The sequence below is a fragment of the Lepidochelys kempii genome, chromosome 2, assembly GCF_965140265.1.
Source record: "Lepidochelys kempii isolate rLepKem1 chromosome 2, rLepKem1.hap2, whole genome shotgun sequence".
NCBI classification, from domain to species: Eukaryota; Metazoa; Chordata; order Testudines; family Cheloniidae; genus Lepidochelys; species Lepidochelys kempii.
The window spans coordinates 1588509-1605965 of NC_133257.1; the positions used below are offsets into that span (position 1 = coordinate 1588509).

A 17457-nucleotide genomic window follows, 5' to 3' on the forward strand; every position below is an offset into this window, starting at 1 on the left:
CGCCCCCCCCCCCCCCCGCCGAGCTCCCCTCAGCGAACATCTGATTCCCGGGAAGCCGGGGGGGGGGCGGAGAAGCAGAGCGGGGCGGCGCGTTCAGGGGAGGAGGTGGAGCGGAGGTGAGCTGGGGCTGGGGGGGGGGCGGGGAGCTGCCAGTGGGTGCTCTGCACCCACCAAATTTTCCCCCTGGGTGCTCTAGGGCTGGAGCACCCATGGAGTCAGCCCCTAAGGCGCCACTTTTGGCCGGTTAAATTTAGAAGCCCTTTTAGAACTGGTTCTCCCTCGCGGAACGGGTTCTAAAAGGGCTTCTAAATTTAACAACCGGTTCTAGCGAACTGGTGCGAACTGGCTCCAGCTCACCACTGGTGACACCCATGTGCTCACACAGTCGCCCCGTGGCCGGTAACACCCTGGGCAGAAGAGAACAGCTCATCACAGGGGCCGATCGGCCATGCCAGGACCCAGCAAACGTATACCAGCTCGGGGCTGTTTGGGCATGACCGTTAGCCGCCTCCATGGCCACCGGCTCACAGCGGGGCTGCTAAGGCGCAGTCTTGGCTGGCTCAGCCAGGGTCTTATTAGGCAGAAGGCAGAGGAGAGGGAGAGAACAGAGGAGAGCTAAGGGAAGAAAAAGAAAACAGCAGGGGTGGGGGGCAGCAGGGCTGGGAGTTAGTGGGAGCCAGGGCAGCTGGCGACAACATTTGGGTCCCTCTCTCTGGCCTGGTCAGGGCAGCGGCCCAAGGGCCGATCCCAGGAGAAGGTGGCGGTGGTAACCATGATGGAAAAGCCCGTTCCTGCCGGCCCCCCTGCCTCCCCACCAGCTCCCCGAAGGCTTTTTGTCTGGCCCCCAAAGGTAGCCACGGGCGGAACAGCCCATCCCCCCTCATTAGTTTGCTTACCAGTTAGGCCTCATTTTGGCCCATTGATTTCTGGCCCCACTTCTCTTGGTTAGCAGACGTGGGGTTAGCACCGTGCTGGGACTCTCCTGCGGGGCGGGGCGTTGTCTGGACTAGCCTAGGCTCTCTGTTTGTCTCCCTTATGCACCTTTTCCCACCCCTGGAATATCTTATAACCCTTTCTCTGCATCTCAGCGTTCGGCGGACACTGCAAGCTGGTCAGGGGGCCCCCATGATCACAGCAGCTGTTACCTGAAGGAGAATCACCCACTGAATGAATATGCTGCTGGCCCCCTGCCCAGCCCAGCCAGCCCCGCCCAGCTCCTCCGGCCCTCGCTGACGACAGCGTTAATTAGCCCGAGGATGCACCAGGTTTCTACAGGGCCGTGCAGCTTTCCCAGGCAAACCACAAACCGGGAAGCTCACTTCAATTGCCAAAATTAGCTCCCGAGGCACAGCCTGGCGCAGGGCACAGCCACACCTGCCCTGGCGTACAACCACAGCTCCACCGACTCGCCGCGGGCCTGGCTGGCAGGTTGCTTCCTGCCCCGCAGAGCGGGCACACACAGGGTAATTTCACATACAAATGGCCAAATAAGCAAGGGGGGAAAGCCAAGGCACCTCCCATGGGTGGGAACTGTACGGCATGGACTGAAGTGCACCATCTTTGTTAGGAGCTCAAGGGCAAGCAGGATTGCCCAGTGTCCCTGCGAGCGTGGGAGTTCTACAATGAAGTCCAATGGCACAGCAGACCAAGACTGGCGGTGTGGGCCGAGGCTGGAGGAGATCTAGGGGTTTAGAATGTAGGTTCTTGATACAGGCACAGAGGTTGCAGGACCTTATATAATCCTTGATGTAATCTCATAGGCCTGGCCACCAGAGATTCCTCAAGACCAGATTGGCTTGAATTGGCCAAAACGGCCACTGCTGGCGAATTGTGGCATAGTTTCAATACCTGAAACCTAGGTTGTCCCTCCGAAACATACAGAAAAGCCTTGCAATAGAAGAGGCCATTCTGTAGTCGGATCTGGGGTGATTGGGTAACCACATCGTTCAGGGTCTGGAAGATCTAGGTCACAAATGCGTCGTCGGGGAGCAGATGGAGGAAATCAGACTGCTGTCAATTGTCCTGTTGACAAAGTTGGGCCCCTTGACCATGGTGGCAGAGGGCTCTTCACCAGGTCTGAGATGTTAGCCTTTGCGGGATAGGGCAGCTGCCCTGGGATGATAGGTTGCAACAAACCTGAAGTGAGCAAAGAAGAGGGACCAGCAGATCTGGGGTTGGTTAAGGAGTCTGGCAGTCTATAGGTATTCCAAGTTCTTATGGCCCACAGGACTTGGACTGGGAATGGTGCCACCTCCTAGAAGGAGCCCTACTTCTCAGAGCCGCCTTGGTATCCAGTAGTTCCTTGTCCCAAATATGGTAATTTTTCCACTGAGGACTGCTTCCAAGAATAAAAATCACATGGGTAGAATTGGTTGCAGGGACCCACATGTAGAAATAATTCTGCACCTATGGCAAAGTTTCAGTCATTGACCTTGATCATAAATGGTTCAGTGAATTCTGGGTGAATTTGGATAGGTGCCAAGGTGAATGCCCTCTTCAGTCAATCAAAGGCTAACTGAACCCCCTGGGTCAGGCAAACTGGCCCCCTTTCGCAGGAGCACTGTTATGGGTGCAACCAGGCTAGAGAATCCTTTAATAAATCACGTGTAAAACTTGGCAAATCCGAGAAATCACTGCCCTCCACCTACATCCTTGGGTGTAGCCTAGTCAAATATTGCCCCAACCTTACGAAGGTCCATGTGAGTTCCTCAGGCCAGGGGATCCCAAGAATTCCACGGTGCCCTTATTGAACTCACATTTCTCAAGTTTTGAGCAGAGGTGGTTTTGGCGTCATCACTCCAAGACAGCGCAGACGTGATGACTGTGGAGGTCCTGACTTTCAGAGAAAATGAGGATCTCATCCAGGTAAAGGACAACAAATTGGTCCAGTATGTCCTTAAGATGTTGCCAGGGCATTGCACAACCCAAATGGCATGACCATGGCCATGCCTGGTATGGAAGGTGGTCTTCCATTCGTCTCCTTCCTGGATCCTCACCAGGGCAGAAGTTCCACGGTGGCCCAACTTTGTGAAGACCTTGGCAGGGCAGAGTCTTTCAAACAGCTCATTAATAAGCAGTACATGGTACCGGTTTCAGATTGTACTCTTGTTCAATACTTGGTAGTCCACACCAGGCCGGAGGAACCACCATTCTTTGCCGCAAAGAAGACTGGGGCCCCTGCTGGGGATGTAGAGGGGCAAATTAACCCCTTCTGAAGGTTTTCCTGAGAACAGGTCCCCCAGAAATGCCTGCAGTTCAGATTATGAGAGGGAGTAAATGTGCCCAAAAGGAGCCTCGGCTCCTGGCGGGAGGTCAATGAGGCCGTCATGCTGCAATGAGGCAGTAGGGCGCTGGCTCTCTTTTCACTAACCATGTCGGCATAGAGCTGAAATTTAACAGGAATCCCTGGAGCTGTGGAGGATGCCGTGGGGGTTGCCAGGGTCACCTTTGGATCCTCTCTTAACATCTCTGAATTCTTTGGAGGACTGAGTAAGCAGCAGCGGGCTGCTGGGCCTGGTTTGGCTCTCAGGAAACAGGACTGCTGGCGAGACAGGGAACAAGAGCATATTGTGCCTGACCACCAGCAGATGTGCAAGTCGTAGGCGATGAGCCAGGGGATGCCAAGGACAACTGGTGAATGCAGTTCATGAATGAGCCCAAACAGAACTTCTCGGTGGCCTCAAAGGACAGTTGCCTTGAAGGGAGCCATCTGGTGGGTGACTGGTCCCGATGAAAGGGCAGACTCCGGATCCATGAAACTGCCTGAGGCATCCACCAGCACCTCTAGGCTGGTGTCGGGCACCACAAGGTCAACAAGTACGGGTGCGGGCTGCTGGAGAAAAGGGAAGGGCACCAGCCCAGCCCGCTCCCCCCTATCGAGTCTGGGGCTTTGCTTTCTCTGAAGCAGGTGCAGATCAGTCCTTGGCGGGGCAGCTTGACGCAGTGTCCTGGTTCCCCACGGTATGGACATAGGTCCGATGCCCAGTGTCAATTCTTCTCCACATCCAAAAGGCCGGGCCGGAGCTGCTCCCCTTGCCTGGGTTCGGAGGTGGAGACGGATCCCCAACTGCACCTCCAGCCCCATGAGTCCCAAACCCTCTGCAAAGGCCAGGAATGACCCCTGCAAGTGCTCACCCCATAGTGGGCAGAGAGGGGCAGGGACTCAGGCAATGTCACACAATGAGGCAGGGAACAGCTGACTGGGACCTAGGAATCCTGGCCCAACAGAGGATGCTCCCCGCATTAGGAGGACAGGAGGGGGGAGGGGGCCATGCCACGGCTGCTTGTTTGGAGCCCGCATGGCGTGGGGGCAGAGCCCTGGGGTGGCTCATCCCACGCCCCAGCCCCGGTCCTCACGCCGTCTCCTGTGCCAGGCGATAGTCGTACAGGCTGCCACGTTCCAGGAAGCTCCTGGGGTTGGGCGGCTGGTGCCGCTCCAGGGAGTCCCCAGTGTCAGCAGCCGGCCCAAAGCCACCCCCGCCAGGGGTCTGCAAGCGGAAGACGTCCTGCGGGGAGGGGAGGGAGACGGTGAGGGGAGAAGGGGGCTGTCCCCAGACCCTGCCCAGACTGGAGCCCCAGAGAGGGGAATCAGACCAGGTCAACCCAAGGAAAGTACCAGCCACATCACAGCACAGCCGTGCCAACCCCACCCCCCACCGGGAGAGCTGGGTCAACCAGCCTCTCCTTCCCCCCCGGGACAGCCGTGCCAACCCCACCCCGCACCGGGAGAGCTGGGTTAACCAGCCCCTCCTTCCCCCGCTCCCTCGGGACAGCCGTGCCAACCTCACGCCCCACCAGGAGAGCTGGGTCAACCAGCCCCTCCTTCCTCCCCCGGGACAGACGTGCCAACCCCACCCCCCACCGGGAGAGCTGGGTCAACCAGCCTCTCCTTCCTCCCCCGGGACAGACGTGCCAACCCCACCCCGCACCGGGAGAGCTGGGTCAACCAGCCCCTCCTACCCATCCCCGGGACAGACGTGCCAACCCCACCCCCCCACCAGGAGAGTCGGGTCAACCAGATGCCCCCCACCCCTAGGTCAGCCATGCCAGCCCTGCCCCCCACTGGGAGAGCCATGCCAACCAGCCCCACCCCATCCTGGGACAGCCCCACCCCCACCAGGACAGCCATGCCAACCGGCTCCCTTACCCCGGGAAGCACTCGCACTGACGTCTTCCCCCCCAGGCTGATGGTTCGTCCATCTCTGCGGATCAGCAAGTTCAGCCCGGCGGAGCCAGAGTCCCCCCCTGCCCAGAAGAGAAAAGGGAGTCAGAGGGAGGGTCAAATTCGGGGTGACAGACGGGGTACACCACAAGGGGGCAGAGTGGGGGGTCAGAGGGAGGGCAGATGGGGTGACAGACGGGGGACACCACGAGGGGGTGGGGTGAGGGGTCAGAGGGAGGGCAGATGGGGTGGGGGTTCAGAGGGAGGGCAGAGGGGGTGACAGACGGGTGACACCACGAGGGGGCAGGGTGAGGGGTCAGAGGGAGGGCAGACGGGGTGACAGACGGGGGACACCACGAGCGGGTGTGGGGGTTTGGCGGGGGGGCCGGAGGGAGGATCAAATGGGGATACCGCGAGGAGCTGGGCAGTTCAGTGGGGACCGCAGTGGAGGGGAGGGGGTGCCCGGTGGGGGGCCGGACCCCGGTGGGTGCTCACCCTGCAGGCCGTAGGGGCGGAAGGCCCGGCGCTCGCTCAGCACCGACAGCACCATCTCCTGGCGGAAGAGCAGCTCGCGGATCACCCCGTCCCCGCCCCGGAACCGCCCGCTGCCCCCGCTGCCCTGGCACAGCTCAAAGCAGCGCAGGATCACTGGGTACCTGGGGGGGAGGCAGCGTCACTGGGGAGATGAGCGCCCCCCGGCAGGGCACCCTCCACCCGGTCCCCTGCACACTCTGCCACTGCCCGAGCACAGGGCGGGGAGACCCTGGGACCCGGAGCCGGCTCAGCCCCCCCGGCAGCGGTTACAGGGGCCGAGGACACTACATCCTGAGGGCCCATCGGCTCGGTGGAGGCCCCTAAAAAGCTGGGGTTACCCCACAGCTCTTGGGTGTCCTGGCTGCTGCCACTCCCCCACCAAGGGACCTCCCACTCCATCCAGCTCCCCCCCTCACAAGGCCCTTCTCCTAGACTCCCTGCCCGTGTCCCCCAAGGAGGGCCCTAGCCGAGAGCCCTGCAAAGACGGGGAGCTCCCCATGGGGTCCCAGACCCACCGTTTCTCCAGGATCTCGGGGTCAGTGATGCGGGTGTTGGTCATGTGGGTGTGCACCCCGCTGCGCCCATGCCAGTGGGGCCCGGCCCCCACGCCGCCCGCCACTGTCTCGTAGTACCCCACATACTCGTTCCCAAACGTCACGTTGTTCATGCAGCCCTGGAGCGAGGGGATGAGAGATGGAGGGAGAGCCGGCCCCGGGGACCCCGACGGGGAGCCGGCCCCGGGGACCCCGACGGGAGAGCGGGCCCCGGGGACCCCGACGGGAGAGCCGGCCCCGGGGACCCCGACGGGAGAGCCGGCCCTGGGGACCCCGACGGGAGAGCATGACCGGCCTTGTGCCATGGAGTGTGAGGGAGTCAGAGCCCAGCACCCCCCACTTCCTGCGATTCCCCGTGACTCTCAGCCAGCCACCAAAACGGAAGGTTTATTAGACGACAGGAACACAGTCCAAATCTGAGTTTGTAGGTACAGACAACAGGACCCCCTCAGGCAGGTCCATCTGGGGGAGCAGGGAGATTAGACCCCAACCTGGGGTTCCCTCCGTTTCCCCAGTCCACGTTGTCACGGCGTCCCCGGGCGATGCTCTGGAACTGCTCCCTACGAAGCCAGGCAGGACTCTGGGGAGGTCTCCTCTCTGTGAGCAGCCTGTCTGCAGGACACACAGCTCACCCGGCTTCCACCTTCCTGGGTCTGACCTCGGAGCATTCAGCCTCCTCTGCCCCTCCGTGCGCTTCCCACAGCGAGTCCATCCAAGTGGGGTCCTGGGGAAGCCAGAGGGTCCTGCCCCCCAACTCCGCAGTCAGACGGGACTCTCAGCCAGCCAGTAAAACAGAAGGTTTATTAGACGACAGGAACATGGTCTAACACAGAGCTTGCAGGTGCAGAGAACAGGACCCCTCAGTCAGGTCCATCTTGGGGGACAGGGAGGCCAGAGCCCCATCTGGGCCTCCCTCCATTTCCTCAGCCAGCTCCAAACTGAAACTCCCTCCAGCCCCTCCTCCTCTGGCCTTTGTCTCTTTCCCGGGCCAGGAGGCCACCTGATCTCTCTGTTCTCCAGCCCCTTCAGTCAGCACCTTTGCAGGGGAGGGGCCCAGGCCATCAGTGGCCAGGAGACAGGGTGTCGGCCATTCTCTGTGCAGACACCATCACACCTGCCCTCTCGGGCTCTGCAACAATCCCACCCCCTTATTTCCCCCACCTAGATACTGAAGAACTGCATATGGGAAACTGAGGCACCCACACAGTATTCAGAGAAAACATTAAAAACAGTCCCACTTTGTCACACCTCTCCCCCCTTCGAGATCAAACTGAGTGGGGTCACTTTAGCCAGTGACCTGGGGAAGTTCGAAGCCACCAACGTTCCCATGGATGCCCCAGCATCTCTCCCGTTCCTTGGTGGGCGTTACACCAGGCCCTTCCAGTTTCACGCCCTCCCTTAGGTCGGGGGTGGTCGACAGCACTCGCAGGCCGCATGTGGCAAGGTTTATGCGGCCTGTGCCTTTTGCCACCCCAAAACCCCTGGGGCTCAAACTGGGATTGGTTCTTCTCCCAGCGCTCCAGTCTGGAGGGCTGTGATTCGGGCTCTCTTGGTTAAGAGCCCCCATCTTGACCTGGGCCACCCTCTGACCAGGTGTCTCTGTCCCCCGCCGCTCGGCATCAGCCCCTTTCATTGGATGCAGCTGCGTCGGGGCAGAGGGGTCCGTGTACACAGCAAAGCGCCGCCCCATAGATCTGGCTGCAGCTTTTCAAGGGTCTGCCCCATGGCCGGGCATTTCTTCTCGATGGCCACATAGTTCCGCTCCCGGAGCAGCAGCTTCTTGCTCCGGTACCCGATGGGGTGTCTCTCCCACATAGCATCGGCCTGCATCAGCCCCGCACCCAGCCCTGCGTCTGAGGCGTCGGTGGCACTGAAAAGGCCTTGGCGCAGTCTGGGTTTACCAGATTTACCGGGCCCTGGATTAGAGCCTCCTTCAGTGCACAGAGAGCCCTCTGGCACTGCTCGGACCCGACCACCTCGTCCGGCTTCCCCCTCCTACACAGCTCAGTGGTGGGGGCAGCTGGGGAGCTCAAGTGGGGTACAAACCCCCGGTAGTACCCCGCCACCCCGATAAAGGCGTGGACCTGTTTCTTGGTCTGCGGAACGGGCCAATCTCTGATCATCTCCACCTTGGCCGGCTCTGGGCTTGGGCAGCCGCTCCCCCCTTGTGGCCCAAGTATGACACCTCTGCCATCCCCACCTTACACCTTCCTGCTTTTACCGACAGTCCTGCCTGCTTCGGGTGACCCAGCCCCCTCTTCACTGGGGACACATGTTCCTCCCAGGCCGGGCTAGAGACACAGGTATCATCAATGGACGCCAGGGCCAAGTTCTCCTTCCCCCTCAGTAGCTGATCCACCCGGTGCTGGGGGGTGGCTGACGCCCCCCCGAGGTCGAAAGGCAGGACCAGGAACTCAGAGAGCCCCAAAGGGGTGGTGAAGGCAGATTTCAACCTGGCATCTGGGTCCAAAGGCTCCTGCCAGTCGCCCTTGGTGAGATCCATAGTAGGGAGGTAATGAGACCCCCAGCTTGTCTAGAATCTCACCAGGCCTAGGCCTGGGATAGGCATTGGACACGGTGATATCCTTAAGCTTTCGATACTCCTCACAGAACCAGATCGACCCGTCTTCCTTGGGGACCAGCCCCACGGATGAGGCCCATGGGCTGTTGAATGGCTGGATCACCTCTAAAGTCAGCATGTCCTTGACCTCCCTCTCCAGGCTCTGGGCTGTTTTCCCAGTGACTCTGAATGGGGGACACCTGATGGGAGGACTGGCTCCCACCTCAGGGAAGAGTTCCACCTGGGGGTCTCCCCCCTTCACCTCCCAACCGTCCCTTACCAGGTCCAGGGGTCCCCTCACTCTCCTCCCACACAGCAGCTCAAAGGGAAGAACCCGGTGGATTCCTGGGGCACATCCCCATACCACAAGTGGGGCAGGTGCCTGTCCCCGTCCTGCGGATGCTGATTCATAAAAGTCCTCAGCACCATCCCTAGGGCCCCATAGACTCTCTCCACCAGCCCGTGGGATGGAGGGTCACCTGCAGAGGCCCAGGTGGGCCAGACCTCACCTTTCTCCCACCAGCCCTGGAGCCGGGCTGATAGGACATTGGACCCCTGGTCTGTAAGGACCCCGCTCTGCTGAAGATGGTCAGCAGCGCGTCTGCCCTGGTGTCTGCCTCGGTGGAGAACAGAGTCCCCGCCTCTGGGTAGCAGGTGGCGAGATCCACCACCCCCAGGACGTATTTGTTCCCCGACCAGGTCGCCTTGCTGAGGGGCCCCACTATGTCCAGAGCCCCCTTCTGGAGAGGTTCCTCTATGATGGGCAGGGGTCTCAAGGGAGCTTCAACCTTGTCCCAGCCTTCCCCACCCTCTGTCCGGGGTCGCAGGACCTGCCGTGCCGCGGGGTCAGAGGACCTGCCGTGCCACTGGGGTGGGTCCCCAAGGAAGACGGGTCGATCTGGTTCTGTGGGGAGTATCGGAAGCTTAAGGATATCACCGCGTCCGATGCCTACCCCAGGCCTAGGCCTGGTGAGATTCTAGACAAGCTGGGGGGGCTCACTACCTCCCTACTAAGGATCTCACCAAGGGCAACTGGCAGGAGCCTTTGGACCCAGATGCCAGGTTGAAATCTGCCTTCACCACCCCTTTGGGGCTCTCTGAGTTCCTGGTCCTGCCTTTCGACCTCGGGGGGGCGTCGGCCACCCCCCAGCACCGGGTGGATTGGCTACTGAGGGGGAGGGAGAACTTGGCCCTGGCGTACGTTGATGATACCTGTGTCTCTAGCCAGGCCTGGGAGGAACACGTGTCCCCAGTGAACAGGGGGCTGGGTCACCCGAAGCAGGCAGGACTGTCGGTAAAAGCAGGAAGGTGTAAAGTGGGGATGGCAGAGGTGTCGTACCTGGGCCACAAGGTGGGGAGCGGCTATCCAAGCCCAGAGCCGGCCATGGTCAAGATGGGGGCTTTTAAGCAAAAGAGCCCAATCGCAGCCCTCCAGATTGGAGCGCTGGGAGAAGACCCGATCCCAGTTTGAACCCCAGGGGTACTGGGGTGGCCAAAGGGCACGGGCCGCATAAACCTTCCCACATGCGGCCTGTGAGTGCTATTGACCACCCCCGACCTAAGGGAGGGCGTGAAACTGGAAGGGCCTGGTGTAACGCCCACCAAGGAACGGGAGAGATGCTGGGGCATCCATGGGAACGTTGGTGGCTTCGAACTTCCCCGGGTCACTGGCTAAAGTGACCCCACTCATTTCGATCTCGAAGGGGGGAGAGGTGTGACAAAGTGGGACTGTTCTTAATGTTTTCTCTGAATACTGTGTGGGTGCCTCAGTTTCCCCTATGCCTTTCTTAAGTATCTAGGTGGGGGGAATAAGGGGGTGGGATTGTTGCAGAGCCCTAGAGGGCAGGTGTGATGGTGTCTGCACAGAGAATGGCCGACACCCTGTCTCCTGGCGACTGATGGCCTGGGCCCCTCCTCTGCAAAGGTGCCGACTGAAGGGGCTGGAGAACAGAGAGATCAGGTGACCTCCTGGCCCGGGAGAGAGACAAAGGAGAGGAGGGGCTGGAGAGTTTCAGTTTGGAGCCGGCTGGGGAAATGGAGGGAGGCCCAGATGGGGCTCTGGCCTCCCTGTCCCCCAGGATGGACCTGACTGAGGGGTCCTGTTCTCTGCACCTGCAAGCTCTGTGTTAGACCATGTTCCTGTCGTCTAATAAACCTTCTGTTTTCCTGGCTCGCTGAGAGTCAAGTCTGTCTGCGGAGTTGGAGGGCAGGACCCTCTGGCTTCCCTAGAACCCCACCTGAGCAGACTCGCTGTGGGAAGCGCACGGAGGGGCAGAGGAGGCTGAATACTCCGAGGTCAGACCCAGGAAGGTCGAAGCTGTGTAAGCATCTTGCCTTTGGGACAGGCAGCTCCCAGAGAGGAGGCTCCCCCAGAGTCCTGCCTGGCTTTGTATGGAGCAGTTCCAGAGCATCGCCCGGGGACGCCGTAACAAGACAGTCCCAGTAAAACTCCCCTGCGACATCCCCAGGTGAATCCTCCCCACTCCCTGCTCTGTCACATCTTGTGCCAGCCAGCCCCCTGCCTTGGGGTCCTGGTCCTGAGGAGAGGCAGGCCAGCCCAGCTGCGTACTCGGCCCTGGCCCAGCCCCAGCCAAGGCAGTTGGAGGAGGGCGAGCCAGAGCCCAAGGGACGCCCAGCCCCATCCTGTGGGATGCCTCCAGCCGCCAGGGCCCATTCAACAGGCAACTCGCCTCGGCTGGGCACAGCCGCCATACTGCCCGTGCCCTATGCCCGCAGGCTGGAGGAATCGCCAGACCCCACTGCTTCTGTGCCCCTGTCCAAGCCCCAGCCAGGGAGAGCCCGAGGGCCCAGATCCACAGCTGCCCCTCCCCAGCCCCACACAGGGCATGCTGCCCCCCCACGCTCTCACCTGGGAGGCGGCGCAGGTCCCAAAGGCCCTGAAGATCACGTCCACCACCCTCTGTGAGGTCAGCACGTTGCCCCCGACCACGGCAGCCTCCGGGGATGGGTCCAGGATGGAGCCCTTGGGAATGAGAACTTGCACCGGGGCCAGGCAGCCCTGCCATGGGGGAGAGGGCGTCAGGCTGCCCTGAGCACCCCCACCCTCTGCCCTCCACCGAACTGGGGCTGAACCCACTGCTCCAGGCAAGTGCACAGACACAGGGGGCACAGAGAGAGCCTACAGCTCCCAGCGCGCCCTGTGCCAGCCCCGGGGACACCCAGAGACCGCAGCTCCCAGCGCGCCCTGTCCCAGCCCCGGGGACACCCAGAGAGCCTACAGCTCCCAGCGCGCCCTGTCCCAGCCCCGGCCCCACCCAGAGACCGCAGCTCCCAGCGCGCCCTGTGCCACCCCGGCCCCACCCAGAGACCGCAGCTCCCAGCGCGCCCTGTCCCAGCCCTGGCCCCACCCAGAGACCGCAGCTCCCAGCGCGCCCTGTCCCAGCCCCGGCCCCACCCAGAGACCGCAGCTCCCAGCGTGCCCTGTCCCAGCCCCGGCCCCACCCAGAGACCGCAGCTCCCAGCGCGCCCTGTCCCAGCCCCGGGGACACCCAGAGACCGCAGCTCCCAGCGCGCCCTGTCCCAGACCCGGCCCTACCCAGAGACCGCAGCTCCCAGCGCGCCCTGTCCCAGCCCCGGGGACACCCAGAGACCGCAGCTCCCAGCGCGCCCTGTCCCAGCCCCGGCCCCACCCAGAGACCGCAGCTCCCAGCGCGCCCTGTCCCAGCCCCGGCCCCACACAGAGACCGCAGCTCCCAGCGCGCCCTGTCCCAGCCCCGGGGACACCCAGAGACCGCAGCTCCCAGCGCGCCCTGTCCCAGCCCCGGCCCCACCCAGAGACCGCAGCTCCCAGCGCGCCCTGTCCCAGCCCCGGCCCCACCCAGAGACCGCAGCTCCCAGCGCGCCCTGTCCCAGCCCCGGCCCCACCCAGAGACCGCAGCTCCCAGCGCGCCCTGTCCCAGCCATGGCCCCACCCAGAGACCGCAGCTCCCAGCGCGCCCTGTCCCAGCCCTGGCCCCACCCAGAGACCGCAGCTCCCAGCGCGCCCTGTCCCAGCCCCGGCCCTACCCAGAGACCGCAGCTCCCAGCGCGCCCTGTCCCAGCCCCGGCCCCACACAGAGACCGCAGCTCCCAGCGCGCCCTGTCCCAGCCCCGGGGACACCCAGAGACCGCAGCTCCCAGCACGCCCTGTCCCAGCCCCGGGGACACCCAGAGACCGCAGCTCCCAGCGCGCCCTGTCCCAGCCCTGGGGACACCCAGAGACCGCAGCTCCCAGCGCGCCCTGTCCCAGCCCCGGGGACACCCAGAGACCGCAGCTCCCAGCGCGCCCTGTCCCAGCCCCGGCCCCACCCAGAGACCGCAGCTCCCAGCGCGCCCTGTCCCAGCCCCGGGGACACCCAGAGACCGCAGCTCCCAGCGCGCCCTGTCCCAGCCCCGGCCCCACCCAGAGACCGCAGCTCCCAGCGCGCCCTGTCCCAGCCCCGGGGACACCCAGAGACCGCAGCTCCCAGCGCGCCCTGTCCCAGCCCTGGGGACACCCAGAGACCGCAGCTCCCAGCGCGCCCTGTCCCAGCCCTGGGGACACCCAGAGACCGCAGCTCCCAGCGCGCCCTGTCCCAGCCCCGGCCCCACCCAGAGACCGCAGCTCCCAGCGCGCCCTGTCCCAGCCCCGGGGACACCCAGAGACCGCAGCTCCCAGCGCGCCCTGTCCCAGCCCCGGCCCCGGCCCCACGCTCCCTTCTGCCCTGCAGACCGCTCCTGGGCCCACCTGGTTGAGCGGGATGTCCTGGCCCACCATGCAGCGCAAACAGTAGATCAGTGCCGAGAGGGTGATGGCGCGGGGCGCGTTGCAGTTTCCATGCACCTCGGGGCCCGAGCCGGAGAAATCAAACACAGCACTGCCCTGCGGAGAGCCGGGCTCAGAACGGGCTCCGCGCGCCCTGCCCCCTAGGCAGGGTCAGCCCAGCATCCACCCCCCCACTCTGGGGTCAGCCCAGAAGCCTGGCCCTCCTTCATTCCAGCCCCTCTCCCCCCATCCTGGGTCACCCCAGCACCCACCTCCCCCATCAGAGTTGCCCCAACCTCCTAGCTCCTCCCCCACAGATTCACCCCCCCTGGAGTCACCCCCAGCCCCATTCCTGCTCACCCATCAGATGGGAGTTTACCTCTGCCACTGGGTCCCCCACCTTTGGGTTAACTCTCCTCCCGCCAGCTGGATCCCCCCCAACTCTCTCAACCTCCTGCTACCCCCCCCCAGTTCCTCCCCCTGCAGATCCCCCGACATCAGCCCCGACCCCCAGCAGAGGGGCCTGGCTCACCTCCTGTGGGTCCACCTCCACCGTCAGCCGGATGGGGGAGCCGTCGTCCATGTGATCCTGAGCCTGCACCACCATGGGGCGCGTCGCCCCCCCCCAGCGAGCAGCGAAGCCCTTCAGCATGTCCCGCACCGCCACCTCTGCATTGGCCTGTGGGGCAGGGCAGGGCAGTGAGGTGGGGGGGGCTGCCCCAGGGCTGGGGCACAGCTGGGAACGGGACGTGGAGGGCAGGGGAGCCTGGGCTCCTGCTCCTTTGCACAGAGATCGGGGCACAGCAGCCCCAGGACCCCAGACCAGGCCCCTCCCCGCTTACCTGGATGTGTGCCATGTAGGCCTGCACCACCTCCAGCCCGTACTGGCCAATCAGCTCGCTCACCAGCTGGATCCCCTTCTGATTGGCCGCCACCTGCGCCCGCAGGTCCGACAGGTTGTCCTGCAGCTGGCGGGTGCCATTGCCGCCTGGGATGCGGCCGGGAGCCAGCAGGGCCTCGGTCACAGCTGCTGAGCGGAGGGGCAGGTGCGAGCGGGCCCCTGGAGACGGGGCCGGCAGGCACCACGGGCTGCACTGCATGCTGGGATATTCACGCCCCCCGGGGCGCACTGACGGGGCAGGACGGTGCTATCCGGGGGGCGAGATCTACCCACTCCCCAGCCTGGGGCATTGGGGGAGGCAAACACCCAGTGAACAAATCCTGCCTCCCCCCCGCAGGGCTCGGAGACGGAGCCCGCTCGCCCGGCTGGCGCGGAAGGGGAGCTCGTGCCAGGGTCAGGAGGATGGCTCCCCTGGGGCCAGAGAGTAGGGATCCCTTTGGGGGTCTCCCATCCACATGCGGATCTAGCCCAAGGCTGCTTAGCTGCTCCCCCCAGCTCATACATGCAGCCCCCATCCTGTCCCCGCAGACTCACCCTCCTCCTGGAAGATTCCGTCCTTCACCAGCTTAAAGGAGACGAAGACGGCGCCTTCCTCCTGCAGCGCCTTGGAGTGAGGGGGCATGGAGCCGGGCGTGATGCCCCCAATGTCCGCATGATGCCCGCGGCTGGCTACGAAGAACACGGGCCTTGGCATCCCTGGCCAGAACACCTGGGAGGGGAGAGCAGCTGGAATCGGAGCCAGGGACCCTGCAGGGGCTCAGGACAGGGCATTGCAAGGTGTGGGGCAACCCCCACACGCTGCCCCTGCCTTTGGCCTACCCACTGCCCTGAGTCACCAGCCTGCCAGCCCTGCTTGGCCCCTGCCCTCTCTGCTGAGGCCACAGTGCCCTGGGGGCTGGCACCTCTGGGGTGGGGACAACTGCCTGCTCAGGAATGGGCTGAGACCCATAAACTCATGTCACACAGGGGCCCCAGGGCTGCCCCCCAAAGAATGGCTTCTGGCTGGATCTGTGTGACGAAGCAGGACTGTTCTTAATGTTTCCTCTGAATAATGTGGGGTGCCTTAGTTTCCCCTATGCAGTTCTTAAGTATCTAGGTGGTGGGATAGGGGTGTATGATCACTGCAGAGCCCTAGAGGGCAGGTGTGTGCAGGGGTCTGGACACAGAGAATGGCCGACACCCTGTTTCCTGGCAACTGATGGCCTGGGCCCTTCCCCCCTGCAAGGTGAGAGCTAAAGGGTTGGAGAACAAAGGAATCCGTTGATCTCCTGGCCCGGGAAAGGGACAAAGACCAGGGGAGGAGGGGCTGGAGGGAGTTTCAGTTTGGGGCTGGCTGGGACATGGAGCGAAGTGCAGATGCGGTTGTCTGGCTCACGGCCCCCCAAAATGGACCCAGCTGAGGGGTCCCGTTCTCTGCACCTGCAAGCTCTGTGTTAGACCATGTTCCTGTCGTCTAATAAACCTTCTGTTTTCCTGGCTGGCTGAGAGTCAAGTATGTCTGCAGAGTTGGGGGGCAGGACCCTCTGGCTTCCCCAAGACCCCACCTGGGTGGACTTGCTGGGGGAAGCGCACGGAGGGGCAGAAGATGCTGAATGCTCCAAGGTCAGACCCAGGAAGGTGGAAGCCGGGTGAGCTGTGTGTCCTGAAGACAGGCTGCTCCCAGAAAGGAGACTTCCCCAGAGTCCTGCCTGGCTTCATGGGGAGCAGTTCCAGAGCATCGCCCGGGGACTCTGTGACAATCTGACATGGGGAGCTGCAGCCCAGAGGCACCAGCTGCCCCTTGCCCGGGCCCTGCCGGTGGTACTCACAGGTGTGATGACAGTCAGGTCTGGGAGGTGGCTGCCCCCCGCACATGGGTGGTTGCTGAGGATCACGTCGCCCTCGTTCAGGTCAGCCCCGAGGTTCCGGATCTGAAACGGCACCGAGAGCGGTGCTCAGGGGCCGTCCAGGGGGCTGGCCAGCCCTGGGGGAGCCGCAGGCCCAGCCCTCAAAGCGCAGAGCCAGGGCGCAGGGGGATGCCAAAGAGATGTGTGCCGGGGTTGCACCTACCTGGAACTGGACAGTCTCCTGCATGGCCCCCAGGTGCACCGGGATGTGGGGAGCGTTGGACACCAGCCCCCCATCCGGCCCAAAGAGGGCACACGAGAAGTCAAGCCGCTCCTTGATGTTGGTGGAGATGGCCGTTCTCTGCAGGATCCGGCCCATCTGCTCTGCAGGGCGAGATGAAGCGACTGCTACCAACCCCGAGGAGGGAGCCATTCCATAGGAACCCCCAGCCCCAAGGGCACCCCCACAGCCATGCAACTCCCCTTCCCAGAACCTAGGCAGCTCAGCAGACCAGGCAGAGTCCCCCCACATCCTTGGCTCCAGCTGGCATCACGGGTCCGTCTCTCCCCCACTTCCCCAGCACCAACCTGTCTGCACGTTACACACTCTCTGTGCAAGAGCCTTCTTCACCACAGCTCCAGTGCCTCTAGGCCTCTGTATCATGGACCCGGCAGCTCCTCCCAAATCTCAGCCACAAACACATCACCTCCCTGTCCAACATGCCTCTCGGTGCCCCACACCCCCTGACTGAACTGGGGCAGCCCTTGGGCGACAGTTTGTTTAAAAGATGCTATGTGAAAGGCAGCTGCCTCTGGGGTGGGGCACGGAACGGCTGGGTAACAGCCACACAGCAGGGCTGGTCAGCAGCTTGGGACAGGTAGTGAAGGAGAGTCTGTGCTCCAGCTGAAGCCCCAGGGGGAATTTGGAGAGGCAGAAGGAGCTCCACCTGATTAGAATGGGGCCAGGACAGTGGGGTTAACACGCCGACTCTGGGGTACGTGGGCCAGAGACCCTAGCAACACTTCCAGCCGCGGAGCACCCTCTAGCGCTGCACTGGGGTCAGCCCCAACTGCAAGGGGACCGTGTCCCCTACTGGGCCCACATGCTGCTCCCAGCAGCTTCTGGCATCCTGGGAAGTCTCCCATCCAAGCACTGCCCTGCCCAGTCCCCCTGGCT

At 63.1% G+C, this 17457-nt stretch overlaps 1 protein-coding gene across 3 annotated transcripts in view; it reads right to left on the bottom strand.

The window, feature by feature from the left end:
* Positions 1-262: 262 nt before the first annotated feature.
* Positions 263-17457, bottom strand: part of OPLAH (5-oxoprolinase, ATP-hydrolysing) — a 52865-nt gene continuing 35670 nt past the window's right edge. The window contains exons 16-26 of one of the 3 annotated variants that reach the window (XM_073329809.1): positions 16504-16664; positions 16263-16364; positions 14989-15163; positions 14396-14580; positions 14086-14232; positions 13536-13670; positions 11679-11828; positions 6211-6368; positions 5657-5817; positions 5147-5244; positions 263-4505 (exon numbers count right to left, since the gene is read on the bottom strand). In XM_073329809.1, coding sequence (XP_073185910.1) covers positions 4353-4505; positions 5147-5244; positions 5657-5817; positions 6211-6368; positions 11679-11828; positions 13536-13670; positions 14086-14232; positions 14396-14580; positions 14989-15163; positions 16263-16364; positions 16504-16664 — 1625 coding nt within the window. In that variant the 3' untranslated portion in view covers positions 263-4352. Of the gene's footprint in view, positions 4506-5146; positions 5245-5656; positions 5818-6210; positions 6369-11678; positions 11829-13535; positions 13671-14085; positions 14233-14395; positions 14581-14988; positions 15164-16262; positions 16365-16503; positions 16665-17457 lie in introns of those variants that run through there. The other 2 variants (XM_073329811.1, XM_073329810.1) reach the window with 2 other exon arrangements.